Source organism: Mobula hypostoma, chromosome 4, assembly GCF_963921235.1.
Source record: "Mobula hypostoma chromosome 4, sMobHyp1.1, whole genome shotgun sequence".
Classification (NCBI taxonomy): domain Eukaryota; kingdom Metazoa; phylum Chordata; class Chondrichthyes; order Myliobatiformes; family Myliobatidae; genus Mobula; species Mobula hypostoma.
The window spans coordinates 83099057-83122239 of record NC_086100.1 but is presented as its reverse complement, the minus strand read 5'-3'; the positions used below and the strand labels follow the sequence as shown (position 1 = coordinate 83122239).

The 23183-nt window shown below is 43.9% G+C and overlaps 1 protein-coding gene across 3 annotated transcripts in view; it reads right to left on the bottom strand.

Annotated features, from left to right (window-relative positions):
• The window catches only part of inpp5d (inositol polyphosphate-5-phosphatase D), a 140761-nt gene extending 131334 nt beyond the window's left edge, over positions 1 to 9427 (bottom strand). For all 3 annotated transcript variants that reach the window (XM_063046063.1, XM_063046062.1, XM_063046064.1), the window contains exon 1: positions 9226 to 9427. In XM_063046063.1, the coding sequence (XP_062902133.1) occupies positions 9226 to 9359 (134 nt within the window). In that variant the 5' untranslated portion in view covers positions 9360 to 9427. The remainder of the gene's footprint in view (positions 1 to 9225) is intronic.
• Between the last annotated feature and the right edge of the window lie 13756 nt (positions 9428 to 23183).

Genomic DNA, 23183 nt, shown 5'->3' with positions numbered 1-23183 from the left:
AATAACTTCAAAACATTAAACTAATTTCAAAGGAGGACACAGGAGTTTGAAATACGTGCATCTGACTTGGTGCTTTCTTTAAGCGAACTGAGCAAATATCAAGTGGCAGCATGATGACGTTATGCAATTCACTTATTTTTACATATAACCTGTAATGAATTATTTACACAAACACACTCAGTTACTGAAATATTAAATACACACACTGGAAAGTTTCATTCCGATACACAGCAATTGATAAAGATAATAATCTCCAAAGCTGGATTCTTTCCAAGGGAGACTGCCCAGTCTTTGACCCAGGGCACCAGATGTAGATTATAGTGAGCAATTAGTAAGGAGCAATACAACACACACAGGTTACAGTGCAAGCACTGGGAAATAGAGATGCAATCCGACTCCTATTGTCCTTATCATCCGTTGTTCCAATTGCACCCAGCTGGAATCTAACCTGCATTTTATAAAGCTTTAGCACAGTTCTTTGATTTTATACTCTATTTCTCTATAGTAAAGGGGATCCTCAAATCGATGGATTACAGTTTCAGGATATCGCCATAGTTGAAATTGCCTCTCCTCATACTTCCTCTGTACTTCATATCACTGTACTGGTGTTAAACTGCATCAACCATGTGTTTTACCCATACACTCCTGAACTCTGTCACTAACACTGTTCATTTCCAAATGTATTATCACTTACCCACTCTGATATTGCCCCCATGTATACAAATGTAGGACATTACTGGGTACACTTGCTTAACTTCCATGCGAACCCACACGTGCACAAGGTCTTTTCCAACTCATGTAGTAAGCTTTCATTTCTCTCTCTCACTTCTCCTTCTCCAACTAGGTCAGTATGATCTAACTTTTGTTTCCCCTCACTGTGAGTTAATTGCATTGCATCACATGGAGCTGAATGAAACTGATCATGCAACAAAGTGATCTCATCAAGTCCCTTGGTCTGCACAAAATGCAAAAGCACTCACTTACTTACACCACCAACCCACAAAGCATCTCAGATTAACATCAACTGTTATCAAAAGTGTGGCATTAGCTTACAGAACATAAAGGACATAGAACACTGCAGCACACTACAGACCCATAGGCCTCAACATTGTGCACGTTACCCTACTCCAAGAGCAATCTAACGCTTCCCCCTACATAGCAACTCCATTTCTCAAGCATCAATGTACCTATCTAAGAGTTTCTTAATTGTTCCTCTGTATCTGCCTCTACCACCACCTCTTACCATTCTGCAAAAAAAAACTTACCTCTGACGTACCTCTATACTTTCATCCAATCACCTTAAAATATGCTCCCTGGCATTAGCCATTTCCACACTGGGAAAAAATTCCCTGACTGTCCACACATTCTATGCCTCTTATCATCTTGTACACCCCTATCAAGTCACCTCTCATCCTCCTTTGTCCCAAAGAGAAAGGTTGAGCAAGCCAAGACATCCTCAGCATCCTGGTAAGTCTCCTATGCATCCTTCCTATAGCGAGGCGACATTACCTCACGTTACCTCAAGGCTCTTGAACCCAAATCCCCAACTAATGGAGGCAAACACACCATATACCTTCTTAACCAGCCTATTAAATAGCATGGCAACTTTGGGAGTTCTATGAAGGTGTACTACTCTGTTCCTCCACTCTGCTGAGAATCCTGCCATTAACCCTGTATTCTGACTCAAAATTCAACCTTCTAAAGTGAATCACTTCATACTTCTTGTTAAACTCCATCTGACACTACTCAGCACAGGTCCACATCCTGTCAATGTCATTTTGTAACCTGCCACAATCTTATCCACAACTCCACGTGCTGTATCTCAATAAATAAACAAACAAAAATCTGCAAACTTACTAACCCACACTTTCACTTTCTCACCCAGGTCATTTATAAAAATCATAAAGATCAGGGGTCTCAGAACAGATCCCTGTGGAACACCACTGATCACTGACCTCCAGGCAAAACACACTCCTTCTACAACCACCCTCTGCCTTCTGCGGGCAAGCCAATTTTGAATCCATGCAACCAAGTTTCCCTTGATCCCATGCCTCCTGACTTTCTGAATGAGCCTACTGTGGAGAACCTTATCAAATGTCTTACTAAAATCCATATGCATCACATCCACTTCAGTACCACCACCAAAGTGCTTTGTCATTTCCACAAAAGAATTCAATCAGGCTCATGAGGCATGACACGCCCCTCACAACGCCATGCTGACTATCCCTAGTTAGACAATGCTTCTCCAAATGCTCATAAATCCTGTCTCTAAAAATCTTCTCCAACCTTAGTTGTTATGGAAATAATAAGAATTGTTCTGCTACTGAGATTAATGCTGAATCAATAAAAATACCACACCTGATTTATGATACAAAAATAATCACATCAAACTGAGCATAGGCAATGGAGTAACCTTCTCCCGTCTCCGCTAGAATAAACCTTTACTATCTATGACTCCCATCAACCTCTTGCTGTGTTAACCAGAAACGTCATGTCAAAATACATCGAGTAAAGCTGAAATGGGATTCTAATGCCCACAATCAGACTTGCTGATGAAAAAGGACCCCATTGATTTTAGAACAACTTTCCATCTAGCTGCTTAGGTGAGCAAATCAGTCCCACATAGAGAAAGTGATCTGGCTGACCTTTTATTTAATCTTTGCTTTCAAAATTATATCACTAAACCTTTAGATTAGGGATTGAATAAATTAATTAATTCTAATAAAGATTTTTAACAATGTAATCACTGATACACCCAGGCCATGCTCTCTTCTCACTGCTGCCATCAGGTAGAAGGTACAAGAGCCTCAGGACTCGCACCATCAAGTTCAAGAGCAGTTACTACCCCACCAGGATCATAAATAGAAGACGATAACCGCATTCACTTGCCCCAACATGGAAATGTTCCTACAGCCAATGATCTCACTTTAAAAACTCTTTATCTCATGTTCTTGTTATTTATTGGTATTTATTTATATTTTTGCACGGTTTGTTTTCTGCACTCTGGTTGACCTTTCATTAATCCTGTTATAGTTACTATTCTATAGATTTGTTGAGTATGCCCACAGGAAAATGAATCTCAGGGTTATTGTACATGATGACATCTGTACTCCAACAACAAAAGTTACTTTGAACATGAAAGGTGTTACCATCTTGCTTTAGTTAGAGATGAAACAGCTAATCTTAGATACCAGCTATGGTTCGTCGGTACACTTCTTACTAGTTGAAAGTTTGAATTCAAATCCCACTAGAAAGGCAGGAGCACACAATCAAAATTTATGCTCCAGTTTCAAATTGGTGCTGTATTTCAGAAGATCTTTTAGATACAAAAGACAAAATCAGACTTCACGGCAAAACATTATGCTATTATTTTAATAGAGAATAGGCAATTTCTCCATGGATGCTGGCAGATACTTATCCCTCAATTAACATTTATCAGCCAAATGTGCCCAGTCATAAGTCACATTGCTATTTGTATAAACTTGCTGCTGCATTTATATTAAACAAGCGATTAGTTTCAAAGACACTTGATTAGCTGTAAACAACACTTTATCAATATAGACATGAGGAAATCTGCAGATGTTGGAAATTCAAGCAACACACACAAAAAATGCTGGTGGAACGGAGCAGGCCAGGCGGCATCTATAGGAAGAGGTACAGTCGACATTTCGGGCCGGGACCTGAAACGTCGACTGTACCTCTTCCTATAGATGCTGCCTGGCCTGCTGCGTTCCACCAGCATTTTTTGTGTGTGTTGCTTTATCAATACACCTTTCTTTAGGTGTGATCATCTTCCTTCCTAAAGGAGATTGGGAAAAAAATAAGTCAGGAATAGTGAAAACCAACTGCAAGATACAGCAGAAATAAAAATTAGCTTTCCTTGAATGAATATATTATATTCCTTGCTGCAGGTGCCTATTTTTCTTTGTGGATGATTGGGGTGGCACGGTAGCATAGCAGTTAGAACAGCCTACTGGGTTCAATTCTCGCCACGGCCTGTGAGGGGTTTGTATACCCCCCCACCCAATGACAGCCTGGGCTTTCCTCCAGGTGCTCCGGTTTCCTCCCACAGTCCAAAGATGTGCCAGTTGGCAGGTTAATTCATTATAAATTGTCCAGCGATTAGGCTAGGATTAAATCCAGGGATTGCTGGGGGGCGTGAGTCGAGCAGCCTATTTCGTGCTGTATCTCAGTAAATTAGTAAATAAATGATGAACGAGACACAGTCATCTTCGGGCTTTCTTTGCCAGGTTAGCTTTGGGTGCTAACGTAAAATGCATGATCTCAAATAGGCTGCCAACAGAGAGAATGTACATGAGCTTTGAAAAATAAGTCATGGGGCATTAAACGTGGCAGTGCCAAGATAATCTAAAGAAGGCAGATGAGCGTTCATGAATAAAGGCTTGATACAGTGGCAAGCAACACAATGAAGTTCAACAGAGTGCAAAGCAGAAAGCTTTGGGAGTTATTTTATCTGTAACCCTTCACCTGTGATGGCTACCGACCAGAAAAGCCACTTTTGGTGGGTAGTTCACCAATTGAGACAGCAACCATTCTAATGGAGAAAGGTTCGATAAACCACAATCACATTGAACAGCGGGGCAGGCTCAGAGGGCTAAGTTACCTGTAATTCAGAGAAATCTTGTAGGGGAAGTAGGAGAGGCAAAGCTCATGCGCTGCGTCATGCTTCAACTCTTAAAGCAGGTTGTGAAGTGCCTTTTCCAAAGACCTTTACTTTTGTGCTGTCAGAAAGGTCAGCCAAAGTAAACTACACGAGACTATTAGTGAATGAAGAGCCTGTCGAGGTCACTGGTATTTCACATTGATTATTAATCATTGGAATGATCAGTGTCATCCAGTCCTACACTGTGGGGAACTCTGTAATTTCCAAAAATGAAGAAATGGCTTGTCTATATTGTCACCTATCCTTCTTCCACTTCTGTGGTACCTTCTACTCCATCCCAAATATCTGCTCCTTGGGTTCTCTACCACCATCTACTCAAAGCTCAAAGTAAATTTATTATCAAAATATGTAGATGCCACCATATGCTACCCTGAAATTCATTTTCTTGCAGGCATTCATTCACAGGAGAAACAATAGAATTTATGAAAAACAATACTTACCAAAGACTGACAAACATTAAATGCGCAAAAAGCAAATTGGGCTAATAAAAACAGTATATAAGCAATACTGAGTTGTAAAGTCCTTGAAAGTAAGTCAGTTCAGTGTTGAGGTGAGTGAAGTTATCCACACTGGTTCAGGAGACCCGATGTCTGTAGGGTAATAACTGTTCTTCAATCCGACATAAGACCCCTGTACCTCCTACCCAATAGTAGTAGCAAATTTAAATATTGCACTGGACTTGTACTTAGCCACACAATCATAGGTATAAAGTGAGTAGAGCAGGGGGCTAAGCACACAGCCTTAGATGTGCCTGAACTGATGGTGATTATGGAGATGTTGTTACTGATTGGGGTCTTCAAGTGAGGAAATGGAGGATCCAGGTCCAAGTCATAGACTATGAAGCACACTACCACAATTTTCAGCCAGATACTGAGTGCAGCAGTTGAAGCAAAGATATGGGTTCAATCCTGACCTCAGGGGCAGCATGTGGAGCTTGCAAGTTCTCTGTGACGGCTTTGATTTCCTCCCACTTCCCAAAGACTGGAGAACAGAGAGATAAATTGTCCTTAGTGTGTGGGTGAGTGGTGGCATGGTGGGTGCAGATACAATTAATGGTGAACCAGTGGGGGGGCAGGGGGAACCCAAGCGGCTGGCCCTCTTCCCTTGACTCTACTGATGAAAGAGAACGAGCATGGCTCAAGAGCAGAACCAATGAAGGTCATCAGCCATCAAACACCTTTTATCCAAAAATTATGAAAAGTCACTCATGCTACAACAACAAAGCTGCACAACAGAGGAAAGCAGACCGATGCCAACCGTAATTGAAGAGTCTACACAAATCTGCTTCACCTATTCATTCTACGCAAGCAAAGCACAAACCGGAAGTCATCAGATACTGCAAGCAGATGATAAACCATAAGGCCATCTCCTTTATAGTGCACATTTACATAATTACACAAGCCTACAGCACAAACAACTGATCAGTTCCACTATTTGTACTGCAGCTGGTTGCAGAACTGGAGCAAATTGCATTGTATGGTAACAGGAAAAGCTCAAGAAGGTGGCAGTGACAAATGTCAGTTGATCAATATAGCCTCATGAAAAACTCTTCTCAAACTTCTGAATCCTTGTTACACATTGCTGTGCATACCAAATTAGTAACTATATTTAAGGCAGAATTAAATTTTTGAACTTCATGGAGTATTATGGGCTGTGATAATGTGGCTGTCAAATTAAGGATAAAGTACCCAGCAGCTGTGATTTTATAGAATAGAGGGTCAAGCTCAGGGAGTCTACGGTCTACAGTTTCCATTCCCTGTGCTCTTTAAATGGGTGCAATTTCTCACTGCTTTTCACCCAAGCCTAAAATATTCTTTAGTTCCTTTCTCCCCCTTACTTGTACCTAAATGAGGACTCATTTGCTTGTGAGTCAGTTCTGTTTTCTTGCTGGTCTCTGGGGAAAGAGACGTCTTCTTAACTTCCGCTAATATTTAAGTGACCACCTTATCTTCATCAGCCATAGCTTTGTTCTAACAAGTGGAACCATTATCTCAACAGTCCAATTATAACTTAAAAGAACATCAGGTCGGCAGATTGCCTTCTCTCTCCCTACAGTATAGAGCTTCAACCCATTACGCTTTTCTCAAGTAGATACTGGTTTCCTTCCTGCGAAACTTCACTGCACATTCTGTAGTTCTTTACATCTTTTAAAGAACATGCAAACCAGGATTACACCTGGTGATGCCAAATGTGATCAATCGAGTATGCATTCTTTCCAATCCGCCAAGAAATAACTGCACACGTGTTTTTTCTTCCTAAATTTTACTTTATTAGTCAGTGTCTCCACTTATAATGATTTGTTCATCTCTACCCCAAAATCATGTTGCTCCCTATGCCATTTCATCACTTATGAAGCACGGCAGGGTAGCGTAATGGTTAGCACAACGCTTTACAGTACCATGGGTCCAATTCCCACCACTGTCCGTAAGGAGTTCATACACTCTCCCCATGTATGACCGCGCACATTTCCTCCGGGTGCTCCGGTTTCCTCCCACAATCCAAACACCTGCCGGTTGACGGGTTAATTGATCGTTATAAATTGTCCCGTGATTAGGCCAGGATTAAATCGGAGGTGTCTGAGCTGCACGGCTCTAAGGGCTGGAAGGTCCTATTCCCCACTGTACTTCAATCAATCAATAAATAACGGACAGACGAGTTATTTTCTCTGGGCATCAGAGGCCAAGGGTCACCTGATAGTAGCTTAAGATTATAGTTGCGCAGATAGGGTAGAAAGTCAGAATCTTCTTCCTAGGGTAGGGAATGTCCAAGGTCGGCGGACAGCTACTTAAGGTAAGGCGGGGGGCATCCCCCATCCCCAGCACACCGTGCCTGGAACTGGTTGCCCGGGGAACTGGCGAAAGTAGATATGACAGTGACACACAAGAAGCTTTCAGACAGGCACATGAATATGCAGGGGTAGGTATCATGTGCAGGCCGAAGCAATCCAGTTGAATTTGGCATCATGTTCAGCAGACACTGTGGGACAAAGGATCTTTCCCTGTGCTGTGCTGTACTGTTCTATATTTTATGAATATATGCATCTGTATTACGGAATCCATCGCCAATTACATACCCATTTTTCAGGTTCATTGATGCCATCTTCTAGGTGTCAGAAAGCACAGGTACAACTCAGTAATAAACTGATATTTACCAACATTAAAATGTAAGATCACATTGAAATTCAGAACGCAGCTGGTTGATCTTTGTACATGGGACCTGAATGGATAGGCAGAGGGGAAGTACAATGGAAAAAGTGAGACTAAGAGATCTGGATGCGGCCGCCGATGGACACCCACCTGAGATAGAATTTCCCAGGTATTTAATAACATTCTGTCATAACCTGGCATATTTAGGAATGAAAATAATGGAACAACAGCCAGCATACTAGAGCGCAGAACCAAGCTCTTTGACCATGTAAACCTGTTTTTATTAGAACTGCACATCAAACTGTGACTCAATACTGATTGATTAAGTGTAAACTCACATTTGAAAACCTGTTGACTACACTGCACACAGCCATCTCAAAAAGTACATCTCATTTTGGGAAACTCATTACAGCACACAACAGAAAGTGGGAATGCCAGGCAAAATTGCCTGGGATTTAAACAGAATGGTCCAAAAAGGGAAGTATTGCCAGTAGTGGGGAGAGCATTGACCTCCTGAAGCTCTCCCTTGATCAGAGCCACCAGCTGAATTGTTCAGGGGCTGCACTGTACCCAGTACACAGGTGGGGAAAGGGGGTTGCACTTCACTAAGGAGGGGTTCCACCTCAGCCCCAAAAACACACCTATAGGAGGGAGAATAAGGGCTCAACCCTTCAACATAGGAAGATGGGGCCTATTCCAGGCACAGCGTTTTGGGGATGGGGAAAGCTTCCCCTCTTGCCTTCAGTAGGTTTCCCCCAACGTGGGACATTTTTACCCAGGGAAGAAGATTCTGACTTTCTACCCTTTCTGTGTGGAGTCTCAACCACACAGCATACATCTCAAGAGGGAGAGGGGCTGGTGGGGGGAATGTGGCACCGGACCCCAAACATACACCACACGGGGAGGGTCCTCACGTCTACAGGCACACTGCGGAAAGAGCCGATCTAGTCCCCACCCCAACACGGATTCCCGGTGAGGAATCCTATTCACTGAGATCAAACCCCGAAGGCGGCTCCGGGTTGCAGCGCGGACCCAGACCGATAAAAACCCGGGAATCCAGAGACCCTGCCAGAGCCCCGGAGCAAATCGGTGGGCGATGACCTGGGTGAGAGGGTTGTGGAAGGGTGGGGGGGGTGGACATTCTCTTCCTCGCTGCCAAAAGTAATGACCCTCCCGCACCCACAACCTGCCTGTCTAACCCCGCCCCGGAGTGGGCTGCAGGGCAGTCCCGGTCCAAGACAGCCGGGCATTGGTATCTCCTCAGCGGTCAGGGGCGCGGCTGCCCCGAACCGGCGTCAACGAGAGCCATTCCCTTCTACCCCCACCGAAGCCACAGAGCGAGCCCCGTCCCGTCCCGTCCCGTCCCGTCCCCGTCGCGCCGTTCCGGTAACTTACAGCACACAGAGGGCGAACGCGCCTCCGATGGACTCGCTCTGCCGGACCAGAAAGCTGCCGTCCTGTGCAGCCTTAGCCAGCAGCTTTTCGGCCATGGGCCGGGAGATGTCCTCATGGTACCACCGCTCGTTCATCTTCCCTCGCCTTATTCCATCCAAGCACCCGCTGCCCGGTTCAGTTCAAGTCGCAACCCCACCGCGCCCCTGAAGCAGCCCGTTCTACCCGCGAGGAAGCTAAACTGAGCTTCACTTCCTCATGCTATTGTCAGACATACAGAAATAACACGTGTGTTGAAGTTTATTCCAAATGCAGCACCATCAGTCCAATCATCTCCAACCTCGCCAGCAGCCAATAAATTGTTCACGGCTCGTTTCACTACTGAATCGGTCCGTTTAAACGGGCAGTCTCAATACGTCTAACCATTCGCAAGAGTCTGTGTTAAAGTTTCTCGGTATATGGTCGGACACAAGGCTAACATGGAAGATGTGTGTGAATAATATTACAGCGAGCTGTAAAAAAAAACCCTTAATGTACTGAGGTATTTAATTGGGAGTGATTGGGATGCAAGTAGGAGAACTCAAACAAATGTATATTGCTTTAATCAGAATGTATAATTGTCTTTGATTATGGTTGTGTTGCCTCTCTGGGTCAGCCTCACCAGCGGTATTAAAACCGCAGGATAAAGTTCAAGCTCAGGCATTGAGATTATGTTGCGGAGCTATTAAATCATCCCCGATTTCGGCGTTACTGGTAGAAACGGGTGAGGCTCTTTTACGTCTACGCAGGTTATAGTTAGCAGGGGATTATTGGGTTAACATAAGTGCCACGTAAAGTTGCCTATTTAATACTGCCAACATTAGTAGTGTTGGAAGCACTGTGTTCCTAAAGTCTCCAATTCTGGGTGGATGGGGAATGAGTGGGCACAGAATCTTGGGTTCTTTAATATGGAATTCAGAGTCCCAGAGTACCACTTTCTGTTGCTCCTCCGTGGTTTTTCCCTTTGCCTGGGGTTGATTTAGGACTAAAGGAAAAGATGGAGATGAGGAGTGTTTATATATCAGTGACACAAGAAGTTCAGTAATATATGCAAGGCAGATATTATGGATTCTTACATATCTACACAGGTGGTCCAAAAGACCCAGTGACAGGTCATTCAGGTGTTTCTGTATGTGCTCCAAAGTTTCAGGTGATAATTAAGAAGTGTTTGTCAAAGTATCAATATTCTTGTCTGAGATGGTTGCTCTCATTTTCACCTTGAATGGGTCAAAGAAGTATACTCTGATCATGTACTTTTGTGCTCTGATTTGTTCTTCGTCTTCACATCTATTAAAACAGGTATTTCAAATTGTAGACTAGACATTCTTCTTGAAATTGGAGGGCATCGGTTGTGCCCGCAGGGATGAGGCTTTCTTTTGCATTTCTTATGGTCCCTGCCCATTTTGGGGTTGGAGGGGACAGTGTGGCAAACACTACAGTCAACCAATCACTTACAATTAAGGATATGCAGTAAATGTAGTGGGGCCTGCATAGGGATGAGGTGAAAGCCATGAATAAAATGTTGGGATAAGGAAAAGAAAAGATGGTGTTTACATAAAAATCAGAGGATGGTGGGAACCCAACTGGGAGATTTGTATAAAAGGAGGAAGAAGTTACACTTTCACGTTTACATATTGGACATAGTAAGTTGAATAATTCCCTGTTCAGAATTAATATACTGCACATGATACAGGCATTTGTGGGGTGTGCACTTGTCAATAAATGGTGCCGTATACTATTGTTTGAATGTGGTTCCTTTGAGGAGCAAAGGAAACATATAATTTCTAAATTGAGATCTTTGGGACAGACATGAAAAGTTTGTTAGGATATCACTGCCATCGTAATGTATATAAATGCGTATTTGACCTTTTTGATATTATTTTGAGTTTCATACTGGGTGGAATTTTAATGAGTATACTCCCTCTCTCTTTGCTCCACACTCCAACTCAGTAGTTAGTGTATATGCATCTGATGTTGGGCTGCCAACCACCATTGCAAACTTTACAAGCTGAAGAAGAACACCTAACTATCTTGCTTAAGTAGCAGTTTTCATAAAACCCAACTACGTAGTTAGCTAGTGATATACAACCAGTATTTGTATGGCAATTGTCCCGTATCAGACCGCAAAGCACTGCAGTGGGTGGTGAAAACTGCCCAGCGGAATATCGGCACCCAATTGCCTACCATTGAGAACATCTACCATAAACGCTGATGGGCAGGGCAAAAAACATTATCAAGGATGCATCTCACCCTAACCATGGACTTTTTTACTCTCCTCCCATCCGGTAGGCGCTACAGGAGCCTCCGCTTCTGCACCAGCAGGCTCAGGAAGAGCTTCTTCCCTGAGGCTGTGACCCTGCTGAATCTCTCATCACAGCGCTAAGTAGTATTGCATCCGTATTGGACTGTCTCAGTACTTTTATATTTGTGTGCTGTAGCACTTACTTTTTATTTGCAGTTATTTTGTAAATACTATTCTTTTGCACTTCTGGTCAAATGCTAATTGCATTTCATTGGCCTTGTATCTGTACTCGGCACAATGACAATAAAGTTGAGCCTAATCTAATCTAAAATTTATCTACTAGATCTAACAATACCCAATTCTGTTACCAAACGTGAAGAACCCACTTTTACTAGGGGCTTACCAATCCATCCAATTCTTCCTGAAGGGTCTTGGCCGGAAACATTGACTGTTTACTCTTTTCCATAGATGCTGCCTGGCCTGCTGAGCTCCTCCAGCATTTTGTGTGTGTGTAGCTTGGATTTCCAGCATCTGCAGATCTTCTCTTGTTTGCAATTCTTGTCATGCCATTTTTACCCAGTCTCACTACCAGCTGGTCAGTGCAGTCCTTTCTACCCTGGAGTATCTACTTCATTCTCACTACAGGGGATTCAAAATGATAAAAAGGTGCGTTACCGATGTGCCATGACTCTGCCTTCCATTACCATCAAGTGGCACATGACTATGTATTGTTTCAAGGTGGGTAGCACAAGTGGGGTCAAAGGAAGGCAGAGGGAAATCTTTACAATGACTGGAGACAAATTTCGCGAATATGCCTCTTCTATCATCTAGGAGGCAGGGAGCAGGACCTTCCATGCTGACTACTTCTAACTTACCATCTCAGTCATGTACCGTCCTGACTTGGAACTATGTTGCTACTTCTGTATTGTTGATGGATAAAGATTCCTTGAACTGCCTTACCGCTCACAGTACAAATGTACAAGAAGGTGCCTCATCTGAGATAAGTACTGTACCGGTCTTGTCAATGATATTCACAGTCTGAAATAGAATCAGGTTTCTTATCACTGAAAATGTCGTGAGGTGTGTTGGTTTGTGACAGAAGTGCAATGCAGTAGTAGTCCAGAGAGAGCAAAGGATAGAGAAGTATTCATTGTCCTTTCGGAAATCAGATGGTGAAGGAAAAAGAAGCTGTTCCCAAAATGCTTCAGGCTCCTGTACCCCCTCACTGATGGAAATAATGAGAAGAGGGCGCGTGCTGGGTTGTGAGGGTTCTTAATAATGGTTGCCACCTTTTTAAGGCATCGATCTTGAAGGTGCCCTCCGTGCTGGAGAGGCTAGTGCTCATGACGGAGCTGGCAGACTTTGCAACCCTCTGCAGCTTCGTCCAATCCTGTGCAGTGGCCCCTCCATACCAGATGGTGATGCAGCCAGTTAGGGTGCTCGCCGTGGTAATCTGTAGAAATTTGCTAGTGCCTTCGGTGACGTAACAAATCTCCTCAAACTCCAAATGAAAAATAGCCACTGTGCGCCTTCTTTGTTACTGCATCAATATGTGGGGCTTAGGATAGATATTCAGAGATGTTGACAGCCAGTAACTTGAAACTGCTCACACTTCAGTTCTCTGAATTAATAACGTCTTCCACAAATAATTTCCAATTCAGAAAAAAAATCCAATGAATACTCCTCCCCATTCACTCCTCATTTTAATTTTCTATTTGTATTATCATACATCATTTAATGCCAAATGCCTTACTATGTTTAACTAGTCTCCTAGATGAAACTCTATTAAGTGCCTTTTGATAACCTGACAATAACCTTTCTCTCAATGTCGGCGAAAGACGAGCTTATCATTGATCTCAGGAAGGGGGCAGTGCACATGCTCCTGTCTACATCAGTGGGGTTGAGGTTGAGAGCATTGAGAGCTTCAAATTCGGAGGAGTGAACATCACCAATAAGCAACGTCATAGACCACATTCAAGAAAGCTCACCAAAGCAGGAGGCTAAACAATTTGTCACGTGGCCATCAACTCTTACCAACATTTATCGATCCACCATAGAAAGCATCCTTTTTGGATGCATTACAGTTTGGTACGACTACTGCGCTGTATGTGACTGCAAGAAACTGCAGAGAGTTGTGGCCAGTTCAGCACATCATGGAAACCAGCCTCCCCCCATGGGTTTCCTATGGTCTTGGTAAATCAGTCAGCACAATCAAAGACTTCATGCACCACAGTCATTCTCTCTTCTCCCCCTCCCATCATGGAAGTGTGTACCACCAAGCTGAAGAACAGTTTCTATCTCACATTACGTCTATCGAATGGGAATGGGATGTGGGTGATATACTGCGTCCGGTGCTCCCGATGTGGCCTTTTATATATTGGCGAGACCCGATGCAGACTGGGAGACCGCTTTGCTGAACACCTACGCTCTGTCCGCCAGAGAAAGCAGGATCTCCCAGTGGCCACACATTTTAATTCCACATCCCATTCCCATTCTGACATGTCTATCCACGGCCTCCTCTACTGTAAAGATGAAGCCACACTCAGGTTGGAGGAACAACACCTTATATTCCGTCTGGGTAGCCTCCAACCTGATGGCATGAACATTGACTTCTCTAACTTCCGCTAATGCCCCACCTCCCCCTTGTACCCCATCTGTTATTTATTTTTATACACACATTCTTTCTCTCACTCTCCTTTTTCTCCCTCTGTCCCTCTGAATATACCTCTTGCCCATCCTCTGGGTCCCCCCCCCCTTGTCTTTCTTCCCGGACCTCCTGTCCCATGATCCTCTCGTATCCCCTTTTGCCTATCACCTGTCCAGCTCTCGGCTCTATCCCTCCCCCTCCTGTCTTCTCCTATCATTTTGGATCTCCCCCTCCCCCTCCAGCTTTCAAATCCCTTACTCACTCTTCCTTCAGTTAGTCCTGACGAAGGGTCTCGGCCTGAAACGTCAACTGCACCTCTTCCTAGAGATGCTGCCTGGCCTGCTGCGTTCACCAGCAGCTTTTATGTGTGTTGCTTGAATTTCCAGCATCTGCAGAATTCCTGTTGTTTGTGGAAGTTCAGAAAATTAACTACATATTCTCTCTTTCAATAAGATCACGGCCCATTCTTCTGTCTTGAATCTTTGCTGACAATTTGTGATGGTGCAACTGGTTAAATGGCACAGGAAAAAAGAGCTTTCAAACTAGCTTGTTTAAGTTGTGCCATGGGGGCGGCTCGATAGTGTAGTGGTTAGCGTAATGCGACCTGGGTTCAATTCCACTTCTGTTTGTAAGGAGTTTGTGCCTTCTCCCTGTGACTGTCTGGGCTTCCTCCTGCAGTAACAGTTTCAACCCACATTCCAAAGATGTATGGGAGAGGAGCTAATGGGCCAAATGGGTTTAATAGGTTGGCATGCACTCATTGGGCTGAAAGGACGTGCTACCAAGTTATATCTCTAATAAAAATATAAAATAAATAAAGTAATCCAAACTCAAAGACTTTACAATATGTTTCCAACATGATTCAATGTGATTCACTGGCAGGCGTGAAGATTAATGAAGTACCAGTAATTAGAAGTATGTTTATGAGCCTAATCCACTTGAACTCAGCAGCACGCTATATTTCATATAACAAGTCACATTCCAAACTATGTGCTCCCTGTGGTGCATCTCATACTAAACAACCTGTTATCTCCTGCGTGACACACTGACAAACACAATTAACCCATTTCCACTCCCCAGTTTAATTCATCCCACCAACTCAACTCATTTCTGTGTTCTTTGTAAACATTTACGGGCTGTCCCTGGGTATTGAACAGATTCCACTTTGACAGATGTCCTTAAGTCGATTTTTGTCCATAAACTGGTAAGTACACAAAAATAGTTGCTATAGTTACCATACATCCACTGTATTACAATGAAAGGCATCAAAAGCACACAAGACTAATGCAAAAATAATGACTAGAAGTGGAGAGAGAGTGGAAACTAGTTCTGCCATTTGTAGGAATGAACACTGGATTTTGAATTTAATAATATGGTGGGAGCTCAGTTTTATGTAGGAGTGTCCATAATGTGGCTGTTCATAACCCAGGGATGGCTTGTATATACATTAAATATATTTGAAACAAGATCTTGTATCAAAATCATTGTGAATTGATATTAATATATTAAACTGTACTTCGGGCAGATGGGGCTCATCAGCCGTGGTTGGCAGCTCATTTAGGAGAAGGAAAACTCTGATCTCCAACCTCCGCCACCTTGGGGCTGTACCCACTCACGGGGGAGTCTTCAGAAGTAAACCCCGAGGGAAAAATTTGGAGCTGGAGTCCCTAAGGCAGTCCTACGTTGAGTTCAATGCTGACAGGCTGCTCCTGTGGTGCTGCTGGTGCCAAACTGTATCAGTCTCCACCGTTCCTTTGGGCTCATCAGATGTGTGGATAGGGGGAGCCTGCTGCACTGGCAACAGCTTGCTCTCCACATCATACTGCCCAGGCTAACGTATCTAGACAGCTAGGATACAATATCCATGGTCAGCCCTGACCGATGGAGGCCTTATTAAACTGTACTTGTAGTTCATTACACTTATAACGCTAAAGCACGGAGTGCTGCTGTTACTCTTTAAGTGCTTCCTTCATCTTGCTGACGTTCTGCTCATCAGCATCAAACTATAACAGGGGTTCCCAACCTCTTTCATGCTTTGGTCCCCTACCATTAGCCAGGGAGTCCATAGTACTTACAGTACTTACTCAGTCCATTGCAGATCAGGAAAACAATCCGACCTCAAACTTTGCTCTAGTACTTCCAGCTCCAGAAGCCTGGATATCTACTTACAGACCTGGATCAAGTTTAAAGATGGTCCTTAACAAGAGTTTTGAATACAAAGGAGATGGGCTGTTGAACCAAACTGTCCTGAGTGTCATTCTATCAGAATCAGAACAGATTATCACAGATATATAACATGAAATATGTGGTTTTGTGGCAGCAGAACAATGCAAAGTCATAAAAAATCTAAGTTGTTGGGTGTGGATCTTCAGGTTTCTGTACCTCAACTCTAATGATAAGATTGCATGTCCTGGTGGTGAAAATCTTTAAGGATGGATGCTGCCCTCTTGAGGCACCAGTTTTAGAAAATATCCTCAATTGCAGGGAGGGTTGAGCATGTGATAGAGCTGGCTGTCTACGACCCCTTGCAACCTCTTGAGATCCTGTACATTGGAGGCTCCTTATGAGACTGTGATGCTCTGCATTGCATATCTACAGAAATCTGCAAGATCCTTTGGTGACATACCAAATCTCCTAACAAAGTAGAGCCACTGGCATGCCATCTTCATGACTGCATCAGTGTGATGGGCCCAGGACAGATCTTCTGAAATGTTGGTGCCCTGGAACTTGAAACTGCTCACACTTTCCACTGTTGACCCCCTCGATGAGGACTGGTGTGTGTTCTCTGAGGACCACAGTAGTTTCCTTGGTCTTGCTAATACTGAGCGTGAGTTGGCTGTTGCAACACCACTCAGGTAGCTCACTCCTGTATGCCTCCTCGTCGCCATCTGAGATTCTACTAACATCAGTGGTGTCAATGGTGAATTTATAGTTGGCATTTGAGTTGTGCTTAGCCACACACTCATGTTTGTAAAGACAGTAGAGCCGTGGGCTGAGCACACATCCCTGAGATGTGCCTGTGCTGATAATCAGCAATGAAGAGATGTTATTATTGATCCGCATTGACTGCGGTCTCCCGACGAGGAGGCTGAGGATCCAGTTGCAGAGGGAGTTACAGAGGCACAGGTTTAGAAGCTTGGTTAATAGTACTGAGGAAAAGATGGTGCTGAACATGAAAATGCGATCAATAAGCAGCAGCCTAATGTATGTCTTGCCATTGTCTATATGCTTCAAAGCAGAGTGGAGAGCCAGTGAAAATCTGTTCTGGCAGTAGGCAAAGTGCAGCAGGTCTAGGGCGCTGCTCAAGCAGGAGTTACTTCCAGCCACGATCAACCTCTCGAACAGTAGATGTGAGTGCAACAGGGCAACAGTCATTCAGACAGCTCACCCTGCTCTTCTTGGGCTCCAGTATGATTGATGCCTTTCTGAAGCAGATGGGAACTTCCAACTGCAGCAGTGAGAATGAAAGTGTCCTTGAAACTCCAACCAGTTGGTTGGCACAGGTTTTCAGTGCCCTGCCAAGTATACCTTTGGGGCCTGACGCCTTTGGTGGGTTCATCATCTTGAACGACCCTCGTACATCTGCTTCCAAGAGAGATCACAGGGTCACTGTATGCTGTGCGGATACGAGCAGGTATAGTGTTATTTCCCCTTTGAAAGTGTGTATAAAAGGCATTGAGCGCATCAGGGATTATAGCAGAAATTTTGTTAGGTTTCATCTTACAGGAAGTAGTGTATGCAAACGCTGCCACAACAGTTGTGAATCTAATTCTGTCTCTAGTTTCACAAAGAGTTGCCTTTTCGCTCTCACGATAGCCTTCTGTAGACTTCCTGTATGGTTCAGGATTGCTGATTTTAAATGCCACAGATCTAACCGACTGCAAGTGCCTTTGTTCATCCTGTGTTTCGGGTTTGGAGGACTTGGCATGTTCTCGAAGGCACACACTTATTCACAAAGGCCATGGCATGTTTTTCCCATCTGAAGATAGGTCCCTGAATGTGTTCCAGTCCACTGATTCAAAGCAGTCCTGTAAACGTATCTCCACCGCCCTTGGCCCTACTTTTGCTGTCCTCATCCTCTACATGCTGGGCATGTGGGGGCATAACAGGGAGCAGGTGTGTTGGCCACTCTGGTTCTGCAGGTGACAGTTTGGTAGTAGTTGGTTAGAAAATTTGGTTAGTAGTTGGGTATAGGGTGAAGGCAGAGGAGTGGAGATGACTGAAAGAATTGGATCAGCCCATGATTGAATGGCAGAGCAGACTCAATGGGCCAAATAGCCTTCTTCTGTTGCTACATCTTATGGTCTAAAATGTTTTAAGCTAACCTGGTTGATGTCCACCATGATGATTGGGAGGGCATCAGGGCGTCTTGGATGGTTGATCATGGTGCTCAGCTTCTGTAATGCCAGTTCGATGTTTGGGGTGGAATGTACACCGCTTCCACAATGAAGGCAGAGAAATCCCTTAACAGGTAGGACGGATGACACTGGACTACCAGATGTTGCAGATCGTGGGAGCAGGAGTGAAACAGAAACCCTACGTCTGTGCACAGTGGTGAATTCTCTCTCCAGGACCTTGTCCCTTTTCTTAGATATGTCATTGGTACCAATATGCCACCTCTGCCTATACCTGATGCTACTGTCCAGTGCGTGTGGTGGATGGTGTGGCCTTCAGGCTGGAGCACCCTATCTAGGGTGCTGGAGTTGAGCCATGTCTCTGTGAAGCAGATGACAGAACAGTTCCTGAATGTCCCTCCAGTACTGCATTCTTGGTCTGAGGTCTTCGATTTTATTTTCCAGAGATGCGACCTTAGCCAGGAGGATGGTAGAGAGACTGGGTTGAGGTGGGGTGGGATGTGGCTGAGGGGCCTGTGCTTCAATTTTATCTGGAGCTCTCCCCAGGTAGCCATGTTTCCTGAGACAATGGAAATCTCTCCTGGGTTTCCAGCTGCTGCACTTGCTCCAGAGTTCCGAGTCTGCTAGGCTTGAAGGTCACTAGTTCACTTAAATCTTTCTTACTGCAGTCTCTGTGGCTGCAGGTTTCTGTTATAGAACTTGTAATTGGGAATATTTAATGATTCCCTTGGGTGCTGCACACAAAAAAATCTCCCCTTTCTGGTGCAGCTTTTACCTTTTTTCACAGCTAGTTTATGTTGAATTGATGCTGATCCCAACAGGAGTGCAAGACTGGCCTTCTGATGACCAGGGACAAAAGTGGGGTTGCACTTCAGATAAACATCCAATGACTCCTAGTGGCAATCTTTACTGGGATAGCAGTTCAGTCCTCTCCCAGCAGCTGCTAACACCATTCCAAAATGGGAAGTGGGTACTCGGATGAGGATATGATGAACAAGTTGCACCTGTTCAGCGACTCAGCAGTTCTGCTAGAGTAAGGTAAGAAACAGAGAAGAGAAAGCAAGTTGGACAAAAACATTGAATCCATCAGGGAATATTGAAGTATTTTACTTGTAGGGACTATGGTGAGTCAATGGAAACAAGCAGGGCCTTTCGGGACCTACTGCGGTGCTTGAGATCGTCTGAGTTATTAAGCACTTGGCAAAGGCCAATAAAAGGAAGTTAGGTTTAGCGGAACAGCCACTATGGGAGCGGATAGAGTTGGACTGGGGAACTGTGGATTTGGCTTGAGAGAATTTGGCGATGAGTGGCGGAGGTCAGGCTGAGGTTTCTGTCAAGTTTCTCTTCCTTTTGTTACAAATGCCTAGCTGAAGAGTTGATCCCAGGTCAGTGGTGTGCTCCTTATGCAAAATGGGGGAGATCTGTGAGACCTCCAGTCTCCCTGATTGTGATGTCTGTGAGAAGTGCATCTGTTATTGAACTAGAGCTAAATAGGGTCATGTGGGAGAATGAGAAGATGATAGACAAGAGCCACAGGGAAGTAGTCACAAGTAAGTTGCAGAAAGTAGATATCTGGGTGACTGTCTTGAGAGAGAAAGGCTATAGGCTGATAGTGAGTATGGTGTACCCCAATGAAAAGCCTACTGCTTTTGGATACTCTTGGGAGGGAAAACAAACCAGCAGGAAAAAGGTGCACTGACCAGGTTCTCTGGCATGGAATTTGGCCCCATGGCTCAGAAGTGGAGGAGGAGAGGAGGAGAATGTGGTGATAAGGCTTTCAATAGTTAGGGGAACAGACAGGAGATTCTGCAGATATGAAAAAGATCTCTGTTGCCTCCCAGGTGGCAGGGTCAGGGATGTCTCAGATCTAGTCCACAGCATTCTTAAAGGAAAGGTTGAGCAGCCAAAAGATGTGGTACATGTTGGTACCAATGACAAATCTAGGAAAAGGGATGAGGTCCTGGAGAAAGAATAAAGCAGGGCCTCAAAGGTAGGAGTCTCTGGATTGCTGCCTGCTCCATGCTCAGGTACCACTGAGGATAACAGTACCATGGTTTCGCAGATGAATGTATGGCTAAAGTGGGAAGGGGCAGGGTTTCAGATGTGTGGATCACTCGGATTTCTTCCGGGGAATGTATGAACTCTATAAAAGGAATGGGTTTGGCACAGCCAAGAAGGGCCAAAAGGCCTGTTTCTGTGCTGTAGTGTTCTATGGTTCTGTGGTTCTATCCTTGTGGGCTGGTTTGCTAGGGAACATTCTCATTTCAAGACCAAGGTAAAAACACAGCATTGATTTTCATAATTTATCTGCATATTTCTAACAGCTCATAGCTTTCAATGAGAAAACATAGCAAAATTATGCATTTGATTATATTTCATTCTTGCAATACAAAGAAGCCATTTCTTTATCATCAAAAAATAATATCTAGCAAAAAAAATGAACAGCAGGAGGGATGCAGTGGGTCGAGCAGCAGCTGTGAAGGCAAAGGAACGGTCGCCATTTTGGGTCGTGACCCTTCATCAGGATGCTTGGCCTGCTGCTTGACCCACTGAGTTCCTCCAACGATTTGTTTTTACCTCAGGATTCCAGTATCTGCAGTTTCTTGCGCCTCCACCATCTTTCAGATTGCTGCATCAATGCATTCAAAACCAGCTCATTGAAGAGGTTATTGGGAGCCTCGTCTTGGCAGAATTTTAAGTTATAAGAAAAGGTAGCCAACTGCAAGCATTTAAAGGAATCTTTCACAATTTCTCAAAACGAAGTATTATTCTCTGCAAAGTATACACTGCACTTGGAATCATGGGAGAGAGAAGAAGGAGAGCCATTTCTACCATCACAGATGCAGCAGAGAAAGCGTCAAGATGGCTCTGGATAAAGAGGGCAGATCTGTGGGTTGCTGCTAGGACACAGGCCGAGGTCTGATCAACCCCAGTCTGGTCGCCTGGGAAAGGGTGTATGATGTTGAAAGACCCGAAGTTTCTGTAAGAACTCGGACAAGTACATACCTCACAGGAAAGGTGATAAATCTGTGACCAACTGAAGGGGATCAAGGTATGATTAGATTAAAGGAAGTGGGCAATAATGTGACTGAAATTTTGGTGAAGATTGGGATCGTTTTTTGTAAGTGGCAATGGATGACCAAAATTTAAGAGGGAAGATATGGTATAGTATATGATAGTAAGTTAGTGAATTTAGAGTCATTGAGTTATATAGCACTGAAGCAGGACCTTTAGCCCAGCATATCCATGTTGACAATCAACCACCATCTCTACAAGTCCCCCTTTGCCAGCACTTCATCTGTAACTTTCCATTCATTGGCAATTCAAGTGCTCATCTAGATCATTCTTAAATGTTGTTAGAGTCATTGCTTCCACCACTCTCTCAGGCAGCGCAATCCACATTCCAAATACCTTCTGGGTGAAAAAGTTGTTCCTTAAATTCCCTTCGAAACCTCTTACTGCTTTACGTAAATCTACACCCTCTTGTTATGGATGTCTATGCTAGGGGGAAAAGTTCATTGTCATCTGCCCTTCATAATTTTGTCCACCACTATCAGGTCCACCTTCAGTCTTCTCTATCTCATTGTAAATAAACCCAGCCTATACATTGATGCCTTCATCCCAGGCAATGTCCTGGCGAACCTCTTCTGTATCCTCTCCAGAGCAATCTCCTCCTTTCTCTAAAAAACACGCAAAAGTCCACAGATGCTGAAAATCCAAAGCAATGCACACAAAATGCTGGGGGAGCTCAAACAAATCAGGCAGCATCTATGGAAGTGAATAAAAGTTGATGTTTCAGGCCGAGACCTTTCTTCAGGACTTTTCAATAATGTTGTTACCAAAACTGTATACAATATTCTACATGTAGCATACCAATGTTGATAAATTTGTACTATAACCTCCCTGCATTAATATCTATATGCCACCAAATGAAAGCTAGCTTCTCACATGCCTTCTCCGTTACCATATTTACTTGTGCTGCCACCTTCAGGAATATTTTGAAATTTGGATGATATTCCAGAACCCAAAATTAATTTTATTTTTTATTTCTGCAGTTCTATTTCCAGTCAGGAGATGGCGCTGGTTTTCAGTGTATGTTGACTGTAAAGACAAAAATATTTTCAAAGAACTAATGTCACTCTCTTGAATGGCAAGAGAGTAACAACTGCCTCTCTCCCCATCCCACGTCCTTCACCCCATACCTAAGCCTAGCTAAATATGGGAAAGTTTTTACTCACCTTATCCATTAGGATTCCATCCCCTCAAATAACATTTGTACCGTTTCGCCACAATTTATTCCATTTTTAAAGATTAGTAATCAAACACGGTTCCCTGACATTTTTTATGTGGTTGTAAGTCTTTAATTCGTTCATTTTCAGACACTGGGAGAGATGGAACAATTTCCCTAAGACAAGACTGACTTTCAGATAAGGAATGAGAGTGGTGGGGAGTGCTACCAGTTATGTGCTTAACATTCTGCTTGAAGATGGAAGTACTTGTGGGATTATGTACCTTTGCTGTGGATTAGGTTATTTTCCTTGTTGGTGTGATGGAAAATCCAACAAAAAGTAGTGGATTTGGCCCTGTACATCACAGGTAATGCCAGTCAACCACTAAAACGCCGCCTATGAAGCAGCATCTAACCCCACCACCCAGGCCATGCTCTCTTCTCGCTGCT